Source organism: Lepeophtheirus salmonis, chromosome 3 (assembly GCF_016086655.4).
Source record: "Lepeophtheirus salmonis chromosome 3, UVic_Lsal_1.4, whole genome shotgun sequence".
NCBI lineage: Eukaryota > Metazoa > Arthropoda > Copepoda > Siphonostomatoida > Caligidae > Lepeophtheirus > Lepeophtheirus salmonis.
In genome coordinates, this window is record NC_052133.2 from 18,995,692 (window position 1) to 19,017,481 (window position 21,790).

The 21,790-nt window shown below is 29.9% G+C and overlaps 1 protein-coding gene across 2 annotated transcripts in view; it reads right to left on the reverse strand.

Annotated features, from left to right (window-relative positions):
* LOC121113979 (cell adhesion molecule Dscam2) overlaps positions 1-21,790 on the reverse strand; it is a 186,274-nt gene that overhangs the window by 31,620 nt on the left and 132,864 nt on the right. The window contains exons 11-14 of one of the 2 annotated variants that reach the window (XM_040707785.2): positions 19,919-20,221; positions 12,263-12,382; positions 11,514-12,059; positions 2,070-2,207 (exon numbers count right to left, since the gene is read on the reverse strand). In XM_040707785.2, the coding sequence (XP_040563719.1) occupies positions 2,070-2,207; positions 11,514-12,059; positions 12,263-12,382; positions 19,919-20,221 (1,107 nt within the window). Of the gene's footprint in view, positions 1-2,069; positions 2,208-11,513; positions 12,060-12,262; positions 12,383-19,918; positions 20,222-20,462; positions 20,748-21,790 lie in introns of both variants that reach the window. The other variant, XM_040707786.2, reaches the window with a different exon arrangement.

Below are 21,790 nucleotides of genomic sequence, written 5' to 3' on the forward strand. Positions count from 1 at the left end.
AAAAGAAAACAAAGAGTTCAACACCTTCTTAAAAAAGTTAGACGAGGTGTGCATTTCGTTTCTGTGACTTATGGCTTTTCACTATGTGAGAAGCTATTAAAAAAAGCAAGGACGTATAATTATAGCGAAAAATATCTCTGACGTTCCACAAAATAAGGAAATAATGACTATACGTGTCAAACTTCCATTTATCATGGTAAGTGCAGCAATTTCATCCAAAGACAATTTCTAGGTCAGATAGAGTAAATGTAACTCTAGAATATTTACTTTCGCAAAGATTTTTCTCTGTCAATGAGTCCTACATAGACACCATCTTAGAGTCAGCAATGTATAAAAATATGTTATGTACAAGATTCTTCGCTTCAATCTTGCCTTCAGGAAATTTATGTGGATTATTTTACATAGGGATATCTGGCGAGAAAGGATAATCAACCCATCTATCATGATGTGAACTCTTTAAAACGTGCTATTACACAGGAAAATTTCCAAAAATAATATACGTGACTATTGTAATTCAAAAGCAAGGTGAATATATTGAATAAGTTAAAAATATTTCTATCTACATAACGAATAAAAAATATTAAAATAATTTTTTTGACAGACTGCAAAACTTGGTTTGTAGATTTAATAATATGTGTGCACGCTTATTGTCCCAATACTGTACTTTATGTCAGTGGACAATTTCTAGGTCAGATAAAGTACATGCAATGCTGGAATGTTTACTTAAACTTAATCAGTGCAACTCCATCTGACCAACTAAAGGTTATAAAAGATAGATGATTTGTAGGTATACTAAAAAAAGAAACGGAAAAATGATATTTTAAAATCAAAATTCAGTTTGAAGAGTGATTGGGAGAAGAATTGGGCAACTATTCCCAAAAATCCCCACTGTTACTCTCAGTCATTATGATCACATAAATTTTATAATGATATCTACTCTCCTCAAGAATTAAAAATATTAATAATAGCAGCTTAGGAAATTTAGAGAAAAAAAACAATGTGCAGTTTGCAAATACAAAAAAGTATTGAATTCGTTTTAGCTAATATTTTTTACAGATCAGATAAGAAAGAATGAGTTCTCAAAATTCTACTTTTGATCACGCAACCTATCTGGGTAAAAGCATCATATTTTTAAAGATAAATTCTCATTTGTTAACTAATATGAACCTTGTACAATTATATGACTATAATAACCATTTGCCATAGTTAATGGTCATATTATCTCAACATCATGTGATGCTATATTCAACTCTTCCATTTTAAAGTACTATATGAAAACTCCCAAAATGATAGACATACTGTATAAGTATTTATATCTCTAAATCCAAATAGATATGGTTTAAAGAGTTTTCTAAAGTAAATATTGAAAACATTATTAAATTACTTATACAAAGTGATATATTTGCCCTTCAAAAAAAATAAAAAATATATAAATCTACTTCAGTTTGTGTTTGTACTAGATTATGTAGTAAGTTTTCGCACAGAAGCGCATGCATGGGAGTGGGCCTATGACTCTCCCCTTCGCCAAAAATAAATTAAATGGTAAACTTGAAAGAAATTTTATGATCATTTAGGAAATTCATGTTCGGGTCAAAAAATCTAACTTTGAAATGATTTCAGAAAAAAAATCATGCGTGCACCCCTGCCACAAGTATATACAGATATATAATAAATAATTACATATGTTACAAATGGAAAACGCAATATTTTCACTCCTTTTTTAGACTAACATGTGGGTATTTTTGTAACAGTAGAATAGTTATTAAATGAAAGAGTTGTTGAACTAAAACAATTATTTAACAAATGTCTTAAAAATATTAGGAACTTTAATTATTTCCTATTGTTTTCCTAAGGTAGAATCGATAGATCAACCTATAAAAATATTTAAATTTCTTAAGATATTAATTACACGATTGTTTTAATTCAATTCCCCTTTCATTTGATAGATTTGTCACTAATAGAAAAGTAGGCTTTAGTTGGTCAAAAAATAGGCAGGTGAAAAAGAGTGCATGTTACAAATATAAAGTATTTTTTTAGTAAGTGTACCATGGATACATAAAAGCACTTACCTTTATGATCCACCCATTCTATCACATATTTGCTGACAGGTAGATCCAGCCCCGATCTTCTATTGGATGTCCAACTCAACCGTACAAATCGACTAGAAATTTCAACTATATGAATAACTTTTGGAGGAGATGGTGGCTCTGTAATAAAAGTAATGAAATAAATATTAAAAAAAAAAAAAACGAATCAAAAGTACACATAATACTTTTACAAAAGTACATAGATTACCGAATTTCAAATAAATATTATGTAAAATGAAAAATGATTTGATCATGAAATTGAATTTTTAAATTATGTTTATCCTTAAAAGTTTTTTTTTCTTATTTTTTATCCTTCGAAATCTGATGTATGTAATTTGATAATAGTATATATCTATATATATGCACATGAAATGAAAAAAATGAAAAAATAAAAACAACGTAATGAATGGGATATTTGAAAACACTTTTTAAAGTGTTTTTTCATTCTTTTTTGTTGTAAGAGAAGCAACATCTTGAGAGGAATTTGAAGAAACCCCTTTTTCACATCACGAGATTGTTATATTTTGCTGTTGTATACATATATTTTGTAATATATAAAATAAATATACATCATATATATGTACATAGATTATTGAGGATACACATAAATTATTATTATGAAATTCTGGAAAATAGGATCAATAAAGAATAAATATATATTTGAAAAGAAAATGCATAATATCTTTTCAAAGACCTTCCGCCATCATCCATCAAAAGAGAGACTATTTTCCTTAGGATCAATAATCTTAGTGTAGAAGCATTTATGTGGCTTTTATTTCCTTGAAATTCAGGCATTTTCAATTATTGTTTTCGTATAATACATTTAAAATATGGCAAAATATATATTCACACTTTAGATTAATTTAATCGGAGTAATGCTTGTTAAATAAATATATATTTTTAAATTTCACTTATTGCCACTTAAACACGAGATGGTATTTATATGGAAATCTGGTTTGAACTTTGAAAGGCATTGATATTACAACAAACCTATAATATACCCCAAAATTTTGACATGTCGCTTTAAATCTTAATGATGTATTGTAGTCAAAGTATAGCGGATCCTTGATTTTTTAGCCCCCTTCAGGCTAAAGTTGTTTCTTTTGAAAAGTATTAGTTTTTTGTGAAATACCACTTTACCCTAGACAAGGACAAGATGAATAATTTTTGGGATTGAGACTAGAATGATACTAGAAACAAGACAACGACAAAATAATGCATATACTAAAAACAAACGGTAGTTTTTATCTGGTTGCATTGGTTTGACATCGAGACCAAGACTTTGAAAGGTTGAAACCATGATGATAGTAAGATTCACAAAAATTCCTCAGAAGACTAAAAAATATTTTTACTATAAAAAAGAGTGTCAAAACTCGAACTTAGAGTGGTTGATTTAAAGAAAAGTTTGACAGCCAACAATAAGACTGGCTAAATGTACATATAAATTCTTCCATTTTCTATTCTGCTTTGAAATGACCATTTGGGACAATCCCACGTGGAGGATCGCTTCTATCTGAGGCCTATTCTCGTACTGTGTGCTAATGATGGCGAATAAGATAATGTTTTTCTTAGCAATCGACAGTTAATTATACGTTTTATAACATTGCTCGTAGGAAAATTGTAAAAAAGCGAGTCTTAATCTCTCAAAATTTTCATAATAGAGATGAGTAAATAATAATGGTTAGGCCGGTACAAAACCAAAATATTACTCCTCAACGCAAATCCAGCTAGAAGGATTTTGCTCAAAATTGATCGTGGATTACTTTTGTATTCTTCGACGAATTATTGTCAATTTCTATCAAAAAAATATTCTTATTCAGCCTTTGTGGACGCTGCTATTGCACTTGCTAAAATTGATTGTTGCAATAAAAGAACGATGTACTGTAAGATTTTATTTGAGAGGCCATATGAAGGCAAACATACGTCTTTTATACCAGATAAAAGTCTCTGAGTCATAGCTAAAATTATTTTGTATCATCAATTATTCGACGAATTTGAATAAAAATCTATAATTGTCTCTAATATGTCTAAAAAATAATAGGCAGTATTTATGTATAAAGTAAATTAAATAAATTAGGATTATCTCCCACTTAGGTGGGCATGCAACATAATTTAGAGGGAATGGATTTATCAAAATTAATAAATTAGGTTATAGAGGTAGGAAAGTTAACAACCACTGCTTTGAATGAAGTATATTCTCACGTAGCTCAATGGGCAACATACTTATGAGGAATTATTCTATAAAGTCAATGTAAGTAGGATCGATTACCGGTCCTCCCTGAGAAGAAAATATACATTATGTATGTATATGGACTTTAAACACAATTCCTTTTTGGGATTTTCTCTCTCTCTTAAATTTTTGTTCAACATTATTTCATGTTGACGCATCACATATAAGTATGCATTCTATAATGTTTACCAAACGCAGTTTTTAAAAGTGCATGAATGGAAGAGTGGAGGAAAAAGTCGAGAAGGGGTACTTTTAGGAGAAAAAAAGAAGGCGTTCTTTGGACCTTTTTGATAGCCCAATTAGTTTCGAGATTGAGGCTCTTTCCAAAGGAATTTTAACTATACATGATATGTTTACAATACAAGAATCAAATGTTAAGTCTGCAAAATTTTATTAGCCTTTGCTAAAAGCAGTTAGGTTTCATAAATCCCCTATACCTTGGTATTTAAAGATGTTACTTCAGACTCCCTTAGAACATAATGCAAAGACAATTTGTGGAACATATATTGGTCTTCCCGACCTGCTGCAAAATTGTGAAAAAGTAATAATGGAGTCCCTCACTATTGGAAAGGAGGATAGGAAATTTATGGCTCAGTTCCAAATTTAGTATTTACTTCAATTCTTCCATAAAGGACTATGAAAAGAATTTTAACTCAGTCATCTATTCATTTGCAAGATACCCAGCATTATCTTGTCTTCGTTTTGAATATAGATCTTTTGCATTGGAGTGACTACCTTCCCCAGTACTCGTTTGCATACATTCTTTTTGTTGGAATGCCCAAAGGGAAGGAAAAGGCAACCCCAGAAACTAGGGCTGTCTGCTTTGCTCTAATTAGCGCTAAAGCATACATAGTTAGGCTTTGATCTAGGGGGTTATTTTTTATTTATATATGTGTAGGCTGTAGATGTGAAAATATTTTTAGATCTGATCGGATATTTTACAAATGATTAGATCTATCCTTATCTCTGGTAGTATTTTTTTCATGATTAGTTTGTTTCGTTTGCTAACAGATGAATATCCTAACATATTATTTAAAAAAAAAAAATAATAACGAAAAATATATATATAGCTCTTTAATGACAAGATATTTTTAGCTGACTAGTGAAAGACAACTTTATGCCAATAAAAAATAGTTGAGTTATAAAGTAAAGATTCATCAATTTGAATCCGGCTTAGTAATTTTATTAAGATGACCATTTAATAAAAAAAGAGTAATTTTTATGGAAGACAAACATGACAGCCTCGGTAATAAATAAATCATATCTTGGATTTTTTTTCCAATCTTATGAAGTGTGGAAGGACACTTTGTATCATATAAGTCATAACAGATGCATTCATTCGTGAATCCAAGTGTGAGCACTCTGTATATTAAGCATTCCCTAACTACAGAAATGGAACAACCATTTTTTTTTCTCTCCTTTTTGCGATTAGATCCTAAAATCGGAGAAAGTATTGTAATATCCAATAATTTTCTAGAGGTATTGGATATTTTGCCTGATATATAGATTTTTAGATCCAATATATCAGCCCATGGTTAATATTTACCTCTCAATGTTGTCATTGTTAAACTACCACGTCTGTCTTCACTTATAGTGTTAAAAAAAAATATTGAAAGAATTCGAAAACTAGAAAATTTATTGGGTTATTAAATGGCCACAAAGTATAACTTGTCCATAAGGTTATTTTTTTGAAACTTTTTGTTGTTGTTACTTTTATATGTTTTTTTTTTTTTAAAAACTAAACGAGTGGATAACTAATTGATAGATGAAAACACTGATACATACAAAATTATTCATTGCTCAACATCCAAATTTTAAAAACAATTAATAGTCTTACAAACTTACAAGTGAGGTTTACATATTTACTTTTTACTAGTCATAAGATCATTTTACAAGATTTACAAGAGTTTGTGTGTGAGTCCTTTATGGTTTCCAACACTGTTGGGCCTAAGAGGCTGAAACTTTGCATGGGTGCTTCTTTTTATCCTGGTCACATTAAGACGGGGGTGTTAATTTTATAAAGGGGGCTTATTCTATAACTCAACACAAAAATTATAATTTTGATCTCAAAGAGACTAGATAGGGAGTTTAGGTAAAAATCAAAAAATGATTGGCGTCTCAAACAACAATTATACAAATAGAAATGATTTCAAAATTTATTCAACATCAAAAAAGTTATGAGTAAATATAGAAATCGGTGAAAATTGCAGTTTTTTTTCAAGTTAAAAAAAAAAAAAAAGATTTCCAATGGGATATTGGATTAGTAAATTGAATAAAGGTTGCAGAAATTTGTCTGGAAATTCGTTTGCATATAAATTTGACAAATAAAAATGGCTGTTTAACTGAAGTATCTGTTATTTTCTGAATAATTTTTCCTCTTTTTTCTATCAAATGTCAATTTTCAATCTTTAAGAAGATTTGCAATAAAATGATGCATTTTAGACATAAAAAATTTAAAATGTTAACATATTAATTTTTAATCTCTACATTTTGTAAAAAAAATAACTGTGCATTATTTGGAGAAATGAAAATGTTATAGAGGGTTATCTTTTCGCCAACATTATTCTCAATAACTTTTTGGCCTTGCAAGTATGAAAATAAATCTTGCTGGGTATATGTTCCTCTTTAAAATACCAATAAATGCTATTTCCTACATTTTTTTTTCAAAATTAGTACAAAAAATGGTTTCATCCAGACAAATTTTTTTATACATAAATAGTTTATCATTGGAAGTTAACACTATGTTTTTTTAAATTTATAATAATACATTTAAATTTGATAGAGGCCCTATATTATAATGCTCGCCCTCACTTAAGGGATCTAAACATTAAAGAGAAATAACATTGACCATTGGCAATGTCCTTGGCCCTAGCAACCTGGGCAACCCCTTGCTACTTGTTGCATAAGTTATGCGAAAGACATTTATTAACTCAATTAAATCTTAATTTATGTAATATACTTATAATTATATAATATTTTAGCTTTTATGACATTTTCTTACTGTTTAAAAGATACAAAAAGTCCAAAAAGTCTCGTCTTCCACCCTACATACTATAAACATTTATAACTCCAATTTTTATGTCTTTTTCAATTACGTTTCTATTTTTTTCTTTTATTCACATATAACCGTAAATAATTTTTAACCCTCGTACAATTTTTGGTTGATATTATGTACATATATAACCATACATAACCTCAAATAAGTAATATAAATGATTCTAGGATAGGTAGAATATCACTTCATTTCTCCAATTTCGTTTATGTTTTTGGAGGTAATGTGAACGTGGAATCAAATTACCATCCATTTATAATGTATATTGAAACGCACTTTGTATAAATAATTATTTTCAAAAGAAACTGTTTTTTTAATTCAGCGGTTATTAGTATTTTTTCCTATCTTTTAACACTACAATTTTCATTAATTATACAAGTTCAATATTATCTATTTCTTTATTTATAACCCCCTTAATTACGAATTCGTAGTTTTAATCTGTTTAAAAGTAGAAATTTCTCAAAGTTTAGAGCGGATTTTTTAAATTTTCATTTCCTCTATATTGAGAAGATATAAACATAATCTAGTTAAAAACCATAGGTAAGTGTACAGGCCCTTATTTGTAAAAATCTATTACATCTAAATCACATGTTTTTCAGTTTTGCCTGGCATCCACAGAATAAATAATGTTTTCCAGATTTGCTTGCTGTGATAAATTAGCCATGGACTGTATTGTTAAACAAACAAAGTGACTTAATCTCTACTAATTAGCTACTTAGTTAATCTAAATAGCTTTTATAATAAAAAAACTAAAAACAAAAAAAAAACTGGAGTTCTTCAAATGTGGATAATAGGTTTTTATCCACAAAGGGAAGTATAGGTTATTTGAGAGCGCTAGTATCGCGTAACATACTTATTAGACTCTTTGAACTTCAAGAAGAAGAAACACAAAAAAAAGAATTTTGTAATAGATTATTAAGACATGAATATCTTGATAACAGATGATGTCGTCTCTGGTCGATAAAAACTTCGTTGCTCTATATATTTTCTATGTCAGGGAAATAGAATTACAATACATAGATTGCTTACACTGTGAAAAAGCAAGATAATTTTTTTGAAGCCGAAAGTTAGTTGATCAAAACTATGGAAACTAAAGTTATTTGTACGTCAATCACTCTAGATTTTTGTATGGAATAATTCTATACTTCATAAAAACTTAAGAGTTCCATAAATAAACATATTTTCAATGTAAAAAAGAGTGAGGAAAATATAAATATTTAAAGCACCCTCTATGTAATAAACATAACTATTTATTACTTCTACAATTTGAATGGTTTGGTCAACTACGACAGTTTCATCTTCTACTTATCAGAATCCCTATGTTATGAGAACAAGGCTGGGCAGGAAGAAAATCAAAAGGCAATCACAGTTGATTGATTAAGTAAGTCCCTCTCTTTCTGATGACGTCATTGGGCACATTTGTTTGTGGAACTATAATACATACAAAGTAAAAAATATAGTAATTTAAATTGCTTTTTCCATTGACTTCTTATTTATTAACTCTATATCTAGTTTTTTTTAAATTAATCTCCATTGTTATTGTTGGCCACAATATTCAAACATTCAAGACAGCCTCAAATTATACATAACAGTTTCCCCGACACACAATAATACTTAAATACACGCCATGTTCAAACTGGGTGTGCCGTATGTAATCTTCAAAGTTGTAAGTATTTAAAGGATGCGTTGTTCCATTATAAAGTTAGAATTAAAGCAAGATCCAAACTTTTTTTAAATTTTTTGTTCTTACACTTAAATACCAAAGTAGGTACATAAAATATATACATAAATAAACATTTTAGATTAAAATAAAAGCTTCGGGGTACTTTAGATCGCAATGTTACTAAAATTTACAAAAACAAAAAATGCGAACAATAAACTGGTAAAATTAATAATATCGGAAGTAAAAAAATATGGCATTCACAATAAAACATAGATGATTTATGGAAATACTAATTACAAATCTCAAATTTAAAATCTTTTTTGATGCCTTTAAATGGTGTCTTCAACTTGACGGAAGGTACTTAATTTCATCTCCAGCCAAAGTCCACGAATTATTTCCCAGAGACTGAACTTTAATGGAAAGAGCAGCATATCTTGCTGCTGCAAGAATAACAATTGCTCTCTACTCCTGAGGATGCAACACATCATTATTTGTTACTCTGTTAGCTATTAAGGCTTTAGAGTGTAGTAAAGCAAAATCTAAAGCCTTGGTTTCAGATGAAACTCTGTTCCTTTTGGATATCCCTAACAGAACCATACCTTTTACAATGTCAGTTTTAGCATGTTCTAATCCTTTTAAATTTAACTTTACCAAATACCCAATGCCACAGCGGGACAATCTACGAAAGCATGTAGTGTGTCATTTTATATTTTACCACAATCCTTGCATGGCATAAAAAACTTAATTATTCCTGCGGAGATTAGGAATTGAGCAGTAAACTTTCTACATCCTTAATTTCTTTAAGATAATTTAATATCCCCCTTTTCCAGTTTTCGGGAGTCCTGGGAGCTTGATATGTTCATCAAAATTCCCCCGGCCCCCCTATATCTGAGGAATATGATTTAAAATACCAAGGGCATGGTATAATATAGGCATTTGCGGCTCTTGTGAGGGGAAACTTGAATCTTCCGTCCCTAAATGGTACAACATTATCAATATCCTGAATGGTAAGAATTCAATTATTGATTGCATATACCTCCAGAGATGTAGGATCTTTGAGGTCAGTAAAACAACAAATTTTTCCCTAAATTTTGCCGGATTATATCTATTAATGAATCTCGCTGATATACAGGCTTGCATTTCCAGATGATTATTTGTGCAGCAGTCTAATACTGAGAAATTGCACCGAAGGTTGTATTTACATCCTCTTCACAACTGCTGTATCCGTATTCCTGTGTTTGGGGGTCCTAATGACATCATCCGTTATGCTAGTAAATTTTCAGTGAGAACTGAAAATCGTTGCTGACTAAACTTATTATTTGGTGTTGTGTCAGTAGAGTCCAGTATTAGGATTGGAATTATCAGCTCTTGGGACCGGTACTTAAAACTATTGGTCGTTCAGACTATCACTACTATAACTCATTTTAGAACTAGTTTTTAGACTGATATGCAGGACTGAACTGGACCAGACGGAGACTGACCTGGACGGGACTGCAGTTTTGGGTTCTAAGCAAGGACTGAGACAATATTACTTGTTGGTTTTATCTCTATGTTTCAAGAACACTGAGATGAATATGAAAATATAGCTTTTTTGCGAGTGTTCTTATTTAGAGTGGAAGCAAAGTAATTCTATCTTAATTAGGCCGATGTGGTTGTTAATACTGCTTGACAATTTTTTAAACCAGGTTAGTTAGACAAAAAATTAGTTTTCCCTCGCTCATTTGTAGAAATTGGATTGAGTATATGTACACTGTGCTAATATATGTATTTAATAATAAAGTTAGATTAAATTCGAAAAATTTAATAAATATTTTATGACATTAAAATGACGATTGCCTCATAATTAAACTTTGTTATAAAAAAATAATTATTTTTTGAAATACGTAAGAATTAAGTTGCTGAAGTTTCAATTTAGTGCACCTACTTTAAATAATGTAAACAACTTATTTTGTGAAACTCTTTTAAGTGTTCTTTGAATAGTTGAGAATGCAATTTAATATATTATTGTATCAACCTTAAGTGATTTTTACTTCAATAAAATAGAAAAATGATAAATATTTGTTGAACTAGGCGTTTTATAACCAAACACTCATTTATAAATGAAAGACCAAAAATTTCCACATTTAATGAATTTATTTAACTTAAAGACTAATGAAAAATATTGAGACGTTCTTTTTCGAACAAAACCCAAGAAAAAGCTATTAGTTAAACCTATAAATTATATTACCACAGGGTTGGATGACTCCAAATGCAATATAAGCACATACATATTTAAATTTAGCAAACACTCTTTCAGAGCTTGGGTTCATTTCATATGGGTCACTCATTTTTTTATAACTCAAAAGTTTACCCACAATCAAAATTCACGACAAAAAGATGTGATTAAATTTTTTTTACAGAATCGTGATCAGTGCGTTACGTACTAATATAATTAGATTTCGAACAAAAAACTATTTTTATTGATATATTAAAATAACTTACCTTGAACATTTAATTTGATTAAAGCACTAGATCGACCAAAGGCATTCGTGAAGAGACAGGAATAGTCAGACTCGTCTTCCTCATTGATACCATGAATGCTAAGTATCGTTTTTACTCCCCGCTCCGTAGCAATCGTCTCAAGTGAGTAACGAACAATGCTATTAACATCAATATCCTCATTTTGCCTCATCCAAGTAACAGTAATGGGTTTATCCCCTTCAGCCTCACAATTGAGTCGTGCCATTTTATCTCCCAAGGCAGAGTTTAAAGCAAAAGATCGATCTGGAAAGGTAACTCGGGGTGGAACCTTGACTGTAAAGTTAAAAAATTGATGTAAATCTTGACCAATTCCATTTGACACGAGACATAAGTATCTTCCAGCATGTGACTTGCTTGTTCTTTCAATGATTAAGGTGCTGTTAGTGATGCCATAGTCGGACGTGGGAAGGGAGTCGATTCCTCCTACTTCTTTTTCTTTGTTAGATTGTATCCATATTCCTGAGTTAATTGGGGGAATGATTTCGAGGAATTCGCCGGGTTGTGAGGCTATAAAAAGTACAAAATAATCATTACAACAATATATTTGTATCGTTTCAGGAGAAGAAAGGACAATAAACGATTAATGATACAGTCGAGATTCCAATGGAATTTTTTGATTAAAATATGTAAATGAAAGTCTATGAAGCATGTATCATCTGTAATGCACAAACTGACTACGTGACAATTTCACTTTATAGACACATACATACCAATTTCTTTTTTCCAACTGATTTTGGGTGCAGGACTTCCCTCAGCCTGACAATATAGCTTGGAGGATTCACCTTGAACACTTGAAGTGGACCAGGGCTTCGTTTTCCAAGCAGGCGGTACTGGAATTAGTGTGTAAAAAGTTGCATAAACGTTAGTTAAATCAAGTTCCCAAAAATATCTTCAAAGGATGGGCTTTGCGTATTTGCAATACGAGACAAAAATAATAAATATACAAAGGATTTGACAGAATAAAACGGTGTAACTTTGTATGTTTGAATTTTTATCCTCAATATGTAAAGTATTGGTCTTTAAAAACACCCTGAATGCATGAATTTAACTTTTTTCTATTAAATATTAAAATACTTATATAAATTTACATATAAATCACTTCTAGTCTTCTTTTTGCAAAAAAAAAAAAAAAGTAAAATAAAATTTTTCACTAGACATACCTCATAAGTTAATTTCCAGTAAGTTATTTATAAAAAATTAAAGTTCTTGCTATTATAGATTATGTAGAAAACGTGGAAAATAAATTAAAAAAATTATAAATATATACATATGTATGTAGTAATCCATTAAACTGCCTCTAAAAATTGGGAAAAAGTGCATACAACTATGCAATATGCCCTTATGACATCTCACATAGCGCATTGCTGCCAAACAGCCAAGTTGTACTCCTCGTAGTTGAATACCACCTAAGAAAATCAAAGGTATTATAAAAACCCTATAATAACATAATGTCTGTCATGTTTTTGTATGTAGTTAATAATTACCACCGCGCCAACGAAGTTGAACAGAGGTTGGGTTTTTGCTTCTGCTTGTTTGTTAGATTACGGCAAAAGTTAGCAATCAATTTTGATTAAACTTGCTACGAAGATTATATATAGTCATAGTAAGAGGCTATTAAATTTTGAGAGCTCAAGGTAAAGGTCCGGGTATCACAAAACGTTAAAAATGTATAATCGACCATAATTTAAGAAAAAATTGAAATTCATTACTCAATTTGATTTGAGGCGGAGGTTTTGCACTCTACTGAGTGACTATTATAGACGAAAGGAAATAAAAAATTCCATCTTAATGAAAATATAAAGTTAGTGAAAAAAGTACTTTTACTTTTTTCTACTTCAAGGACAGTGCAACCTCTACACCTTGATCACTATAGATCAAAGTATATATTTATTAACTTCTTAACCAAATGTAATATTATTTGGATTATGGCAAAGGTTATGTGCGTACTTCCGGTCAAAATATTTTTGCCGAATGACCAGTTTCCGAATGTACATTTTTCTAATTTCTAATTAGCCGAATGGACCCTTTAGGTAATTTGGCTGAAAAATGATATTAAATTTATTGAAATATACGATTGTATATTTTCATTCAATTTAAAATGATAGTATTATAATGAGGTATTGTTCATATACTGTATATAGGTCATATAAATAAATTAATTAGTGTTCCTGTACAGAAAAATATTTTTTTATTAATTAACTTCATTATTTAAACACAAAACAGTAAGTCGTATATGGTTAGAATGGATCTGGAATCTATACCGTTGTAGTACTTTAAATAAATTCAATAATATACAAACACGACATCATTTGAAATGAAATAGTGCTAATCACTTCTCCGTTTTTAAGTAATTATCATTTGACATGATGTATTATTCCTATTGAAAAATACTCATGGATTGATGAACAACCATACTATTAGACAAGAGTAGTGATTTCTACAATGCTATGATCCAAATTGTGTCAAAAGAAAAGGCGGTTGGATATTGTCAGGCAAATCAATGAGATGACTAATGGAGGCACTCAAAGATCGGATCGTAGTGGAGTATGAGGGAACGAGTGACGTAAGCGAGAAAAACTTTAAAGCTCAGAACAGTTGGATCAATCTTGTATTGGAAAGGAAAGATAATAACGATCGTCTTCGTCTCTTCATAAACTTTATTTTTTGTACAAAGAGTACAAAACAGTCTGCATTACGTCGTCACTTAAATTCTAGTAGGCGTATATCTAGGACTGTCAGTGTATACTTCAAATGAATTTCAAGCCAATTTATGCAAACTATTTTAGGTGGCCATGTTGTTATTGGCTCCTATAAAGATTTTTAAGTTTATTTTTCTAATATAACAATAACATTTGGCTATATAACTTCGTTAAAAAAACTTGTCTTAATTGATATTTATCAAAGATTATAAATATTACAAGTCCGTATATTCATGCGATCCAATTTAGCATAAGTATTCGGCTCCTACTTCATTAACTTGTCAAACAAATATTAATGTAAATTTCTTTGTCAGTGTTTCATTCTATTGATTAAATTTTTTATTGAATAAATGTATACACATATTTAAGGACTAACGAAACATCTTCAAAGATATTTATTCGACACTTGATGTAATAATCTTATTTGGTTTATTGCGGTACGTATGATTAGGGCCAACTCTATGGGAAGGTCACTGATGTTGCCTAATGTTATACTCATTTGTTAATCCATGATTATTTTTCAAAATTAATAATCCATCATGTCGAATGATAATTAATTGAAAACAGAGTAGTGATTATCAGTTCTTCCATTCAAGTTGTTGCCGTGTTTGTTATCATTTAATTTATTCAAATTACTACAACAGTAAATATCCAAACTAAATTCGAACCACGTGTTTTGTTTACATAATGATCATTAATGAATATAATTAATACATATTCAGCGTATTTTATATATATAGCATGTGAACATTAGCTATCCATTATTATGCCATTTTAAATGGAATAAAATATACAATCGCATATATCAATATATTAAGTATCATTTTTCGTCCAAATGGTCCTTCGGCAAAATGTCCGCACGGTAAATTGTCCTTCGGCAAATTTTTTTTCGCCCAATTGTCCTATAACTATGTAATAAGTGCTGTAAAAAGAAATCCATTATTTTTCTAATATATGTATAGTGTGAATCTCACATTGTACAAGTACAATTCAGTTTACACTGAATTGCATTAGAAAGACAAGATTTTGTAATAAAAAAAATTATAAAACTGTTTTTTGATTGTTAGACATAACATAGAGCGCGTGTCAAAGATGGACGCCAGTAAAAGAAAATATTTTACGGTTTTTTTTTAATAATATATAAAAAAATAATTTATTTCTTTTCACTACATTAAATATAAATATATATATTTAAGTTACAATTTACGCCTTTTTATCTCAAATGAGTTTGCTAAAAATCTCTCTTAAAATCAGACAAAACCCTTTGAACCTAAATAATAATTTTTTGTGAAAAATATTTTGAAATGGCTTATAATAAATACTGCTACCCACATTCATAAAATATATACTTTGTGTTTGTATATCTCAACGTGTTTTTAATTAAGATAAGTTTTTATGATGTTGTAATGTGTGGGAAAAATATATATACTTTATGACTCCTCACTTTGTGTTTGCAAAGAACTGTCTGTACATCAGCTTATAGAAAAACCTTTTGAATAAAATATTATGGGTCTTAAATACTGTTTTAATGACATAAGTAAAATACATACAACTAGAGCCACAATATAATTTCTTACATCCTATTATTTAATTAGAATCAAATATAAATTGAAAATGCCGTTCCTATTAGTATTTTACAATTTAATAATACTTATATAGTTTAATGAGGTAATTCATAATTAAATTTAAAATACAAAGAAGCCCATAAAATACGTCATTGTTGTGAGTGGACATTCAAAATGTATCTTATCCAGAGTAAGGAAGACCAAGGCATATAGTAAGTGGTCTTACGGTAATAACTACTACCATAACCAGACCTATATCCAAGAGGAATCACTCCAAATTCTAGGATGACCTAGAATTGATGAATTCAAAGCGTACTAATTTAAAGTCTAAAGCTTAGTTTGCTTTTTTAAAATTATTTCGAATATTTTTTCCCCAAAAGTTATTAAATAATTTATCTGTTAAATTAGGATGGAAGAAGCCGATTTTGAGAAAGTTACGCTATTTGTGATAACACATCCTGCCATGTTGATATATTTTATATTTTACTTCATGGAATATGATTAGGGATAAAATTAGGCTATTCATCAATTTTCTATACAAAAATCTCTTTAATGAATCAATTGTTACTCGTTTTTATTTAGATTTTCAACTTTTTAAACAGTTGTTTAATTTTTAAAATAAGACGGATTTTTAGTAAATTGAAAAATTATTCATTTAAAAATTTATGAATCATTGAATATATAACATTAAAAGTATTGATACATTCTTATATAATAATGATAAACAAGCATTTACTTCCATGGTCGACCAAGTCATAATTAATAAAGATTTAATATCATAATGATAACCAATCATGGGGATCATGTTTTCATATTAACAACTCTATACCATAATAGATCTTCCAAATTTGACATTCCTTCAAATAATTTTTGGAAAAAAAAAGTTATTTTGCTTTTAAAAAAGTATATTTGTAATTATTTTTTAAAAGCAAACGACAATAATTTGAAATTGAAATTAGGTGATTCGAATGTAGAAGAATTTTAACTTAAAATTTGTAAGTAACATATTCAATTATGATCAATGAACTAAAGTTTAGTTAGTAACAAGATTGTAGTCTTTGACAATACTATTATAAGTGTTACAACATGTGTTTTGTCTCTCCCAACTGATCATTAAAACCAGATTTTTCAACTTGGCTTAAAATTAAACTCATGACGTAACAACATTCATGTTCGTTTTAAAATTAAGTCAATTTTGTGTAACCGGGGCTTTTCCAAAGTTGGTTGTACTGGAAAAATGAAAAAAAAAGTTTTCTTTATACAAATTTTACTATTAAAGGGAACCCCGGATATTCCAACAGGTTGTCTTAACTGATAGATTTTCCTTCTTTAAATGTGAATATGTATATGAATTGATAAAATTAAGTCATTGCTTAAGAAGTGAGGCCTTACTAAGTTCATGTTTGATAGTTGGTGACGTCATATTTCCACCTTAATTATTTTTATGAAAGTGACGTCATACACTTATTGTTTAAAATTATTTTGAAAAATATCTGTAGATATCCATAATTGATATTAGTCATATTTCAAGACGTATTAATGTATGACCATGTACATACATAACCATGTCTGTTTATGTTAAGGTTTTAAAGCAAACATAAGTGGATACACATCACTACATACATACGGTTTCTCAGTATTGACCTACATACCACTTCAAGAACCATTTTTTAAAGCCTATTGAATGACCATTCCTTTCTTAATAAAGAAATAAATTTGTCCTTACAGTTATTCTATAGTATATGGAAAGGAGAAAAAATAAGTAAATTATTGAAAAGCTATCTCAACATAAAAAAATAAACCAATCATCGTCCTAGCTCATTATCTGCCACAAGTTGTAGAACAATAACATTAGGTGTATAAAAAACAAATTAACTCTATTGTCTCTTAATGAGACTCAAAGGAAGAAAAAAAAAGAAAAAAAAACTGATCAGCACTTTCTTGTGTTTGCGTTGTTTGAATAAAGGAAATATAATTAGTAGAAATAAATGGGAATTAATTTGAGGTTGGTATGTTCGATGGTTGATTGAGTGGGTTTCTTTTAATTGTATAATTATACTTGAAAATAATAAATAAATCTGTCAAATCCTTTGACTAATGATCCTTTTTCTGAACAGAATTTAATATATCTTTTAACAAATTAAATTAGAATTAATAGGTTTTTCCTGTTACTTGTAATACTGTGTCAAATAATATTTGTATAAAAAAAACAAGAATGCGTTTTTAATCGTAAAAAAGGAGAAACCCCTAGCGTCTATTTTTTGACCAATGGCTGAATAAAGCTGGTATATAGACATGTAATTGTTTTGCAGACAAGCTATCGTATAGCCGACATTGATTTGCTCTCTACTTGCATAAGTAAATGTACAAGGATTCGTGTCATAAATTACGTCTGGACTTTTTTGTAATGTTCCTCTAATTGGTCAGATATAGTTGCACTGATTAAGTATGAGTAATATTACAATTACTCTGTCTGATCTTTGACATATCTATATACATAAAGTATATTTCTTTCTCTAGGAAGGAACGAGAAGTTAACCTACGCACATTGAGTGCAAGGCACTGATTTCTCCCAAGCACGTTGTCCATTGAGCTACGTCGTCTGGTCTTTGATTATTTGAATAAACTTTTAAAATTAATGAATTAATTTACTTGAATTCACAAATCCACTCGATATTATTATTTACATCATAATTAAATGATGTAATTCAAATTTAATACTAACAGTTAATCTATTGTAATTAAATGATTATGTGATTCAATCCATTATCAGTAGGCTGCAAAAACAAAACAAAGCTAAAATCACAGCTATAAAATATTATTAATTTATAATATATAAACTTTCACCTCTTATGATGTCATTGGCAAAACACATTGACCGATTAATGTTGTGTAAACAAACGCTAAAGATCGAAGTTTTTGGACTTATACATATATTGAATTTATTTGACCAATATAGTTAAAGTTCGGAAAACCATATATATGTATAGAAAACGAGAAAATGTTTCAGAAAAAGGATCGTGTTATGAATTAATATTCTATATTATAAATACATATTAAATACTGACGAAGAATTCGTAAAGTTTGAAGTAAAAGCCTTTACGATTGTTATTTCATATTTTCTAAAAAAATATTTACATTTAGGATTTGAAACACACAATGTTTTTAAATATGTTCTTCATCCCAAACGAAGCGAATGTAACAACACAAGAAAAGCTCAAAATCCTACTCCAAGGAATTCATTTCCCTTTGTTGATCACATTAGGAGTTTTAGTAAATTATTTTGTTTTTTGAGCTTTACAACGTATAAAATATGTAATATATAAATGTGTACTGTAACTTGAAGACTACTAGTTGCAGCTCTTAATTTGGCATAATCGATGTGTTTTTATATCGTAGGATGTTATTGCTGCATTTCTAGAGGAATAGTTTTGTATTGACCTTGCATATTATAATCTTTCAAACTACAAAGAATTCTCTTTTTTTTTTAATTTGGAGGTTTCGTGGCTAAAAATATATATTGATTGTAGTAGAAATTGCCATTAGAAGAAAATTTAATAACACAGGAAGAAGATTTAGGAAATCAGAACGTAGCTATTTTATTTTATAACACGTGAGGCTTATAGGAATAAACACAAACATAATGAATTTCATCTTTAATGATGTTTTCATTGGTTGTCTTTTTTTCTAAGCCGCAGAATCTATGTATTGCCCATTCAAAAGAAAACTTCTTTGCATTCCTCAAAGGTACATTTGTATGTTATAATTATAAATAGTTATAAAAATATAAATTTTTATTTTCTTTTTTGAAAAGTTGAGGTTTAGAGTGGGAAAAAAAGCCCAACGTTTTATTAACATAGAGATAACAAAACTTCCTTAATTCAAAATAAAGATGTGTTTAGAATTTAAAAACGAGTCTTTACAAAATTATGTATAACATAAGTATACTGTTAACGTCACGCTATATCAAACACATCGTTAGCATAAAATACCCTTGTAAAAAGTATGTTTTTTTTTTCAAAATTCTTATAATATTTTATTTCCCCAAAAAGTCTGCAAATTACAGTAATAATGAATAAAGATGCTCTCAATTCCTTCTCACCTTTGACAGTGAGAGGAGCGTCAAACGTTGCCTGGCCTGCAGGATTTTCCGCTACGCAGGTATACACTCCAGAATGGAGACGATAGCGAAGATTTGAGATCGTAAGAAGACTCGAAAAGTCATCCACAGAAGCAATTTGAAGATCGGATTCTCCACTACTCTGTCCATTCAGTAGGTGAGATCCATCTTTAAGCCAAGAGAGTCGTATTGGTAAGTCTCCGCGAAGGATCCCACAAACGACTCTGGTGCGTGAACCCTCACGGAGATTATCTCCAAAAGTAAAAGGTTCGATCTCAGGTGGGACTTTACGAGAGAAGAGATAGTGTTTGGTTGTGTGAAGTATATGATTTTGAAATGAACAAACACACGGCGAATTGGGACAAGAAAAGGAAAGACAGAGAAAGAGTAGGGGGCACATTTATAAATGTTAGATGGAAGGTTTGTCGTTAAGGAGTTGGTTGTATTGGAAGTAGTTGTTAGAAATACAAAGGGGACAGAAGGAAGATAGAAAGAAAGAAAAGAAAAAAATGAGAAAAATGTTTACCATGAACGGTTATGTGCTGTGAATATTCTGCAGAGCCCGCTTTGTTTCTAGCTAAACAAGTGTAGGTTCCTATGTGATGAAGACTCAGTGCCTCAATGGTCAACATGGAATTGTAGGAGTCAAAACTAATAATTTTTTGTCCTACGTTATTATTGAGGGGCCGATTATTTTTGACCCATGAGAGGGTCAAAGGTGCGTCCCCCCTTGCGATAGTGCAAGTAAGTGAGATCCGTTCTCCTTGTTGGAGAGATGCAGGTGCAGCGAATGGGACTATTTTAGGAGACACTAGAAAAATTGGTTTTTATGAAGATAAGCTCACATCACGTAGTAACAAATGTTTAGCCAGGAAGTGGATTCGTAATGTTGTTGGTTTTTTTTTTTTCATGGACATTAAATAAATATATATATAAGCAGTCGGGCCTCACAGTAACAGATTCTGGTTATTACACTAATTATAAGGAGGATCATAATCCACAGTCAATAAATATCTAGATGAAGGCTATTCTACTAGTATTACCAGAAATATAGTTAAAGAAGGACCAGTACATGAATAGGTACATAAATCTACCCCCAGAAAGATCATGCAATTATATTTTACATTCTCATCTTGAGGTTTGAGGACCATCTGTAATAGTCCGAAGGTTTAGATTCAAACCATGGATTCGCCGGTTGAGTAGACTTGATCCAAATGAGTTTTAAAACTTCTTCGCTTAGTTTACAAAATGTTGAGACAGTTTAAATTCTTGGCCATGTTATTAAATGGCGTTAAAGTGATAATTTAAAAAAAAAAATGGCGTTTTCATCAGGAATGAGTGGAAAATAAAGTTTTTTTCCATTGTATTACACTCTATGTACAGTGTAGGTATGTTACTTTTTTAGCACTCGAGGAGATGGTGGGGGATATATTATGATAATGTTGATTAAATGCCCTCAATTGACATCATTTCTCTGTTTTGGAATGACGAAAATGCCTTGCTGCTCCTGGAAGGAGAACTTCATATATATTTGCAATAGTATTAGTGTAAGGGGAATATAACTTTCAGTCTTGATTGCTTAAAATACTTGATAGTATTTGATACTTTTAACACAATCTAAATGGGAAATATTTTCATTAATATTGGACTTTGTCTGGAAATCCTTGATCGATCTGGACCGGTCTTGTAGTAAAAATTGAAAAAAAGATTAACAATATCAACCCTTTTTTTTCTTTCTAATCATAAAACGGCAATTTATTTCTTCAAAATTTGCATTCCTTGTTATCGCTTGAATATTTCAAGAACAACGTAAATTTGGGGAAAACCCCACTCCCAAATTAGTCCGTGACTGTG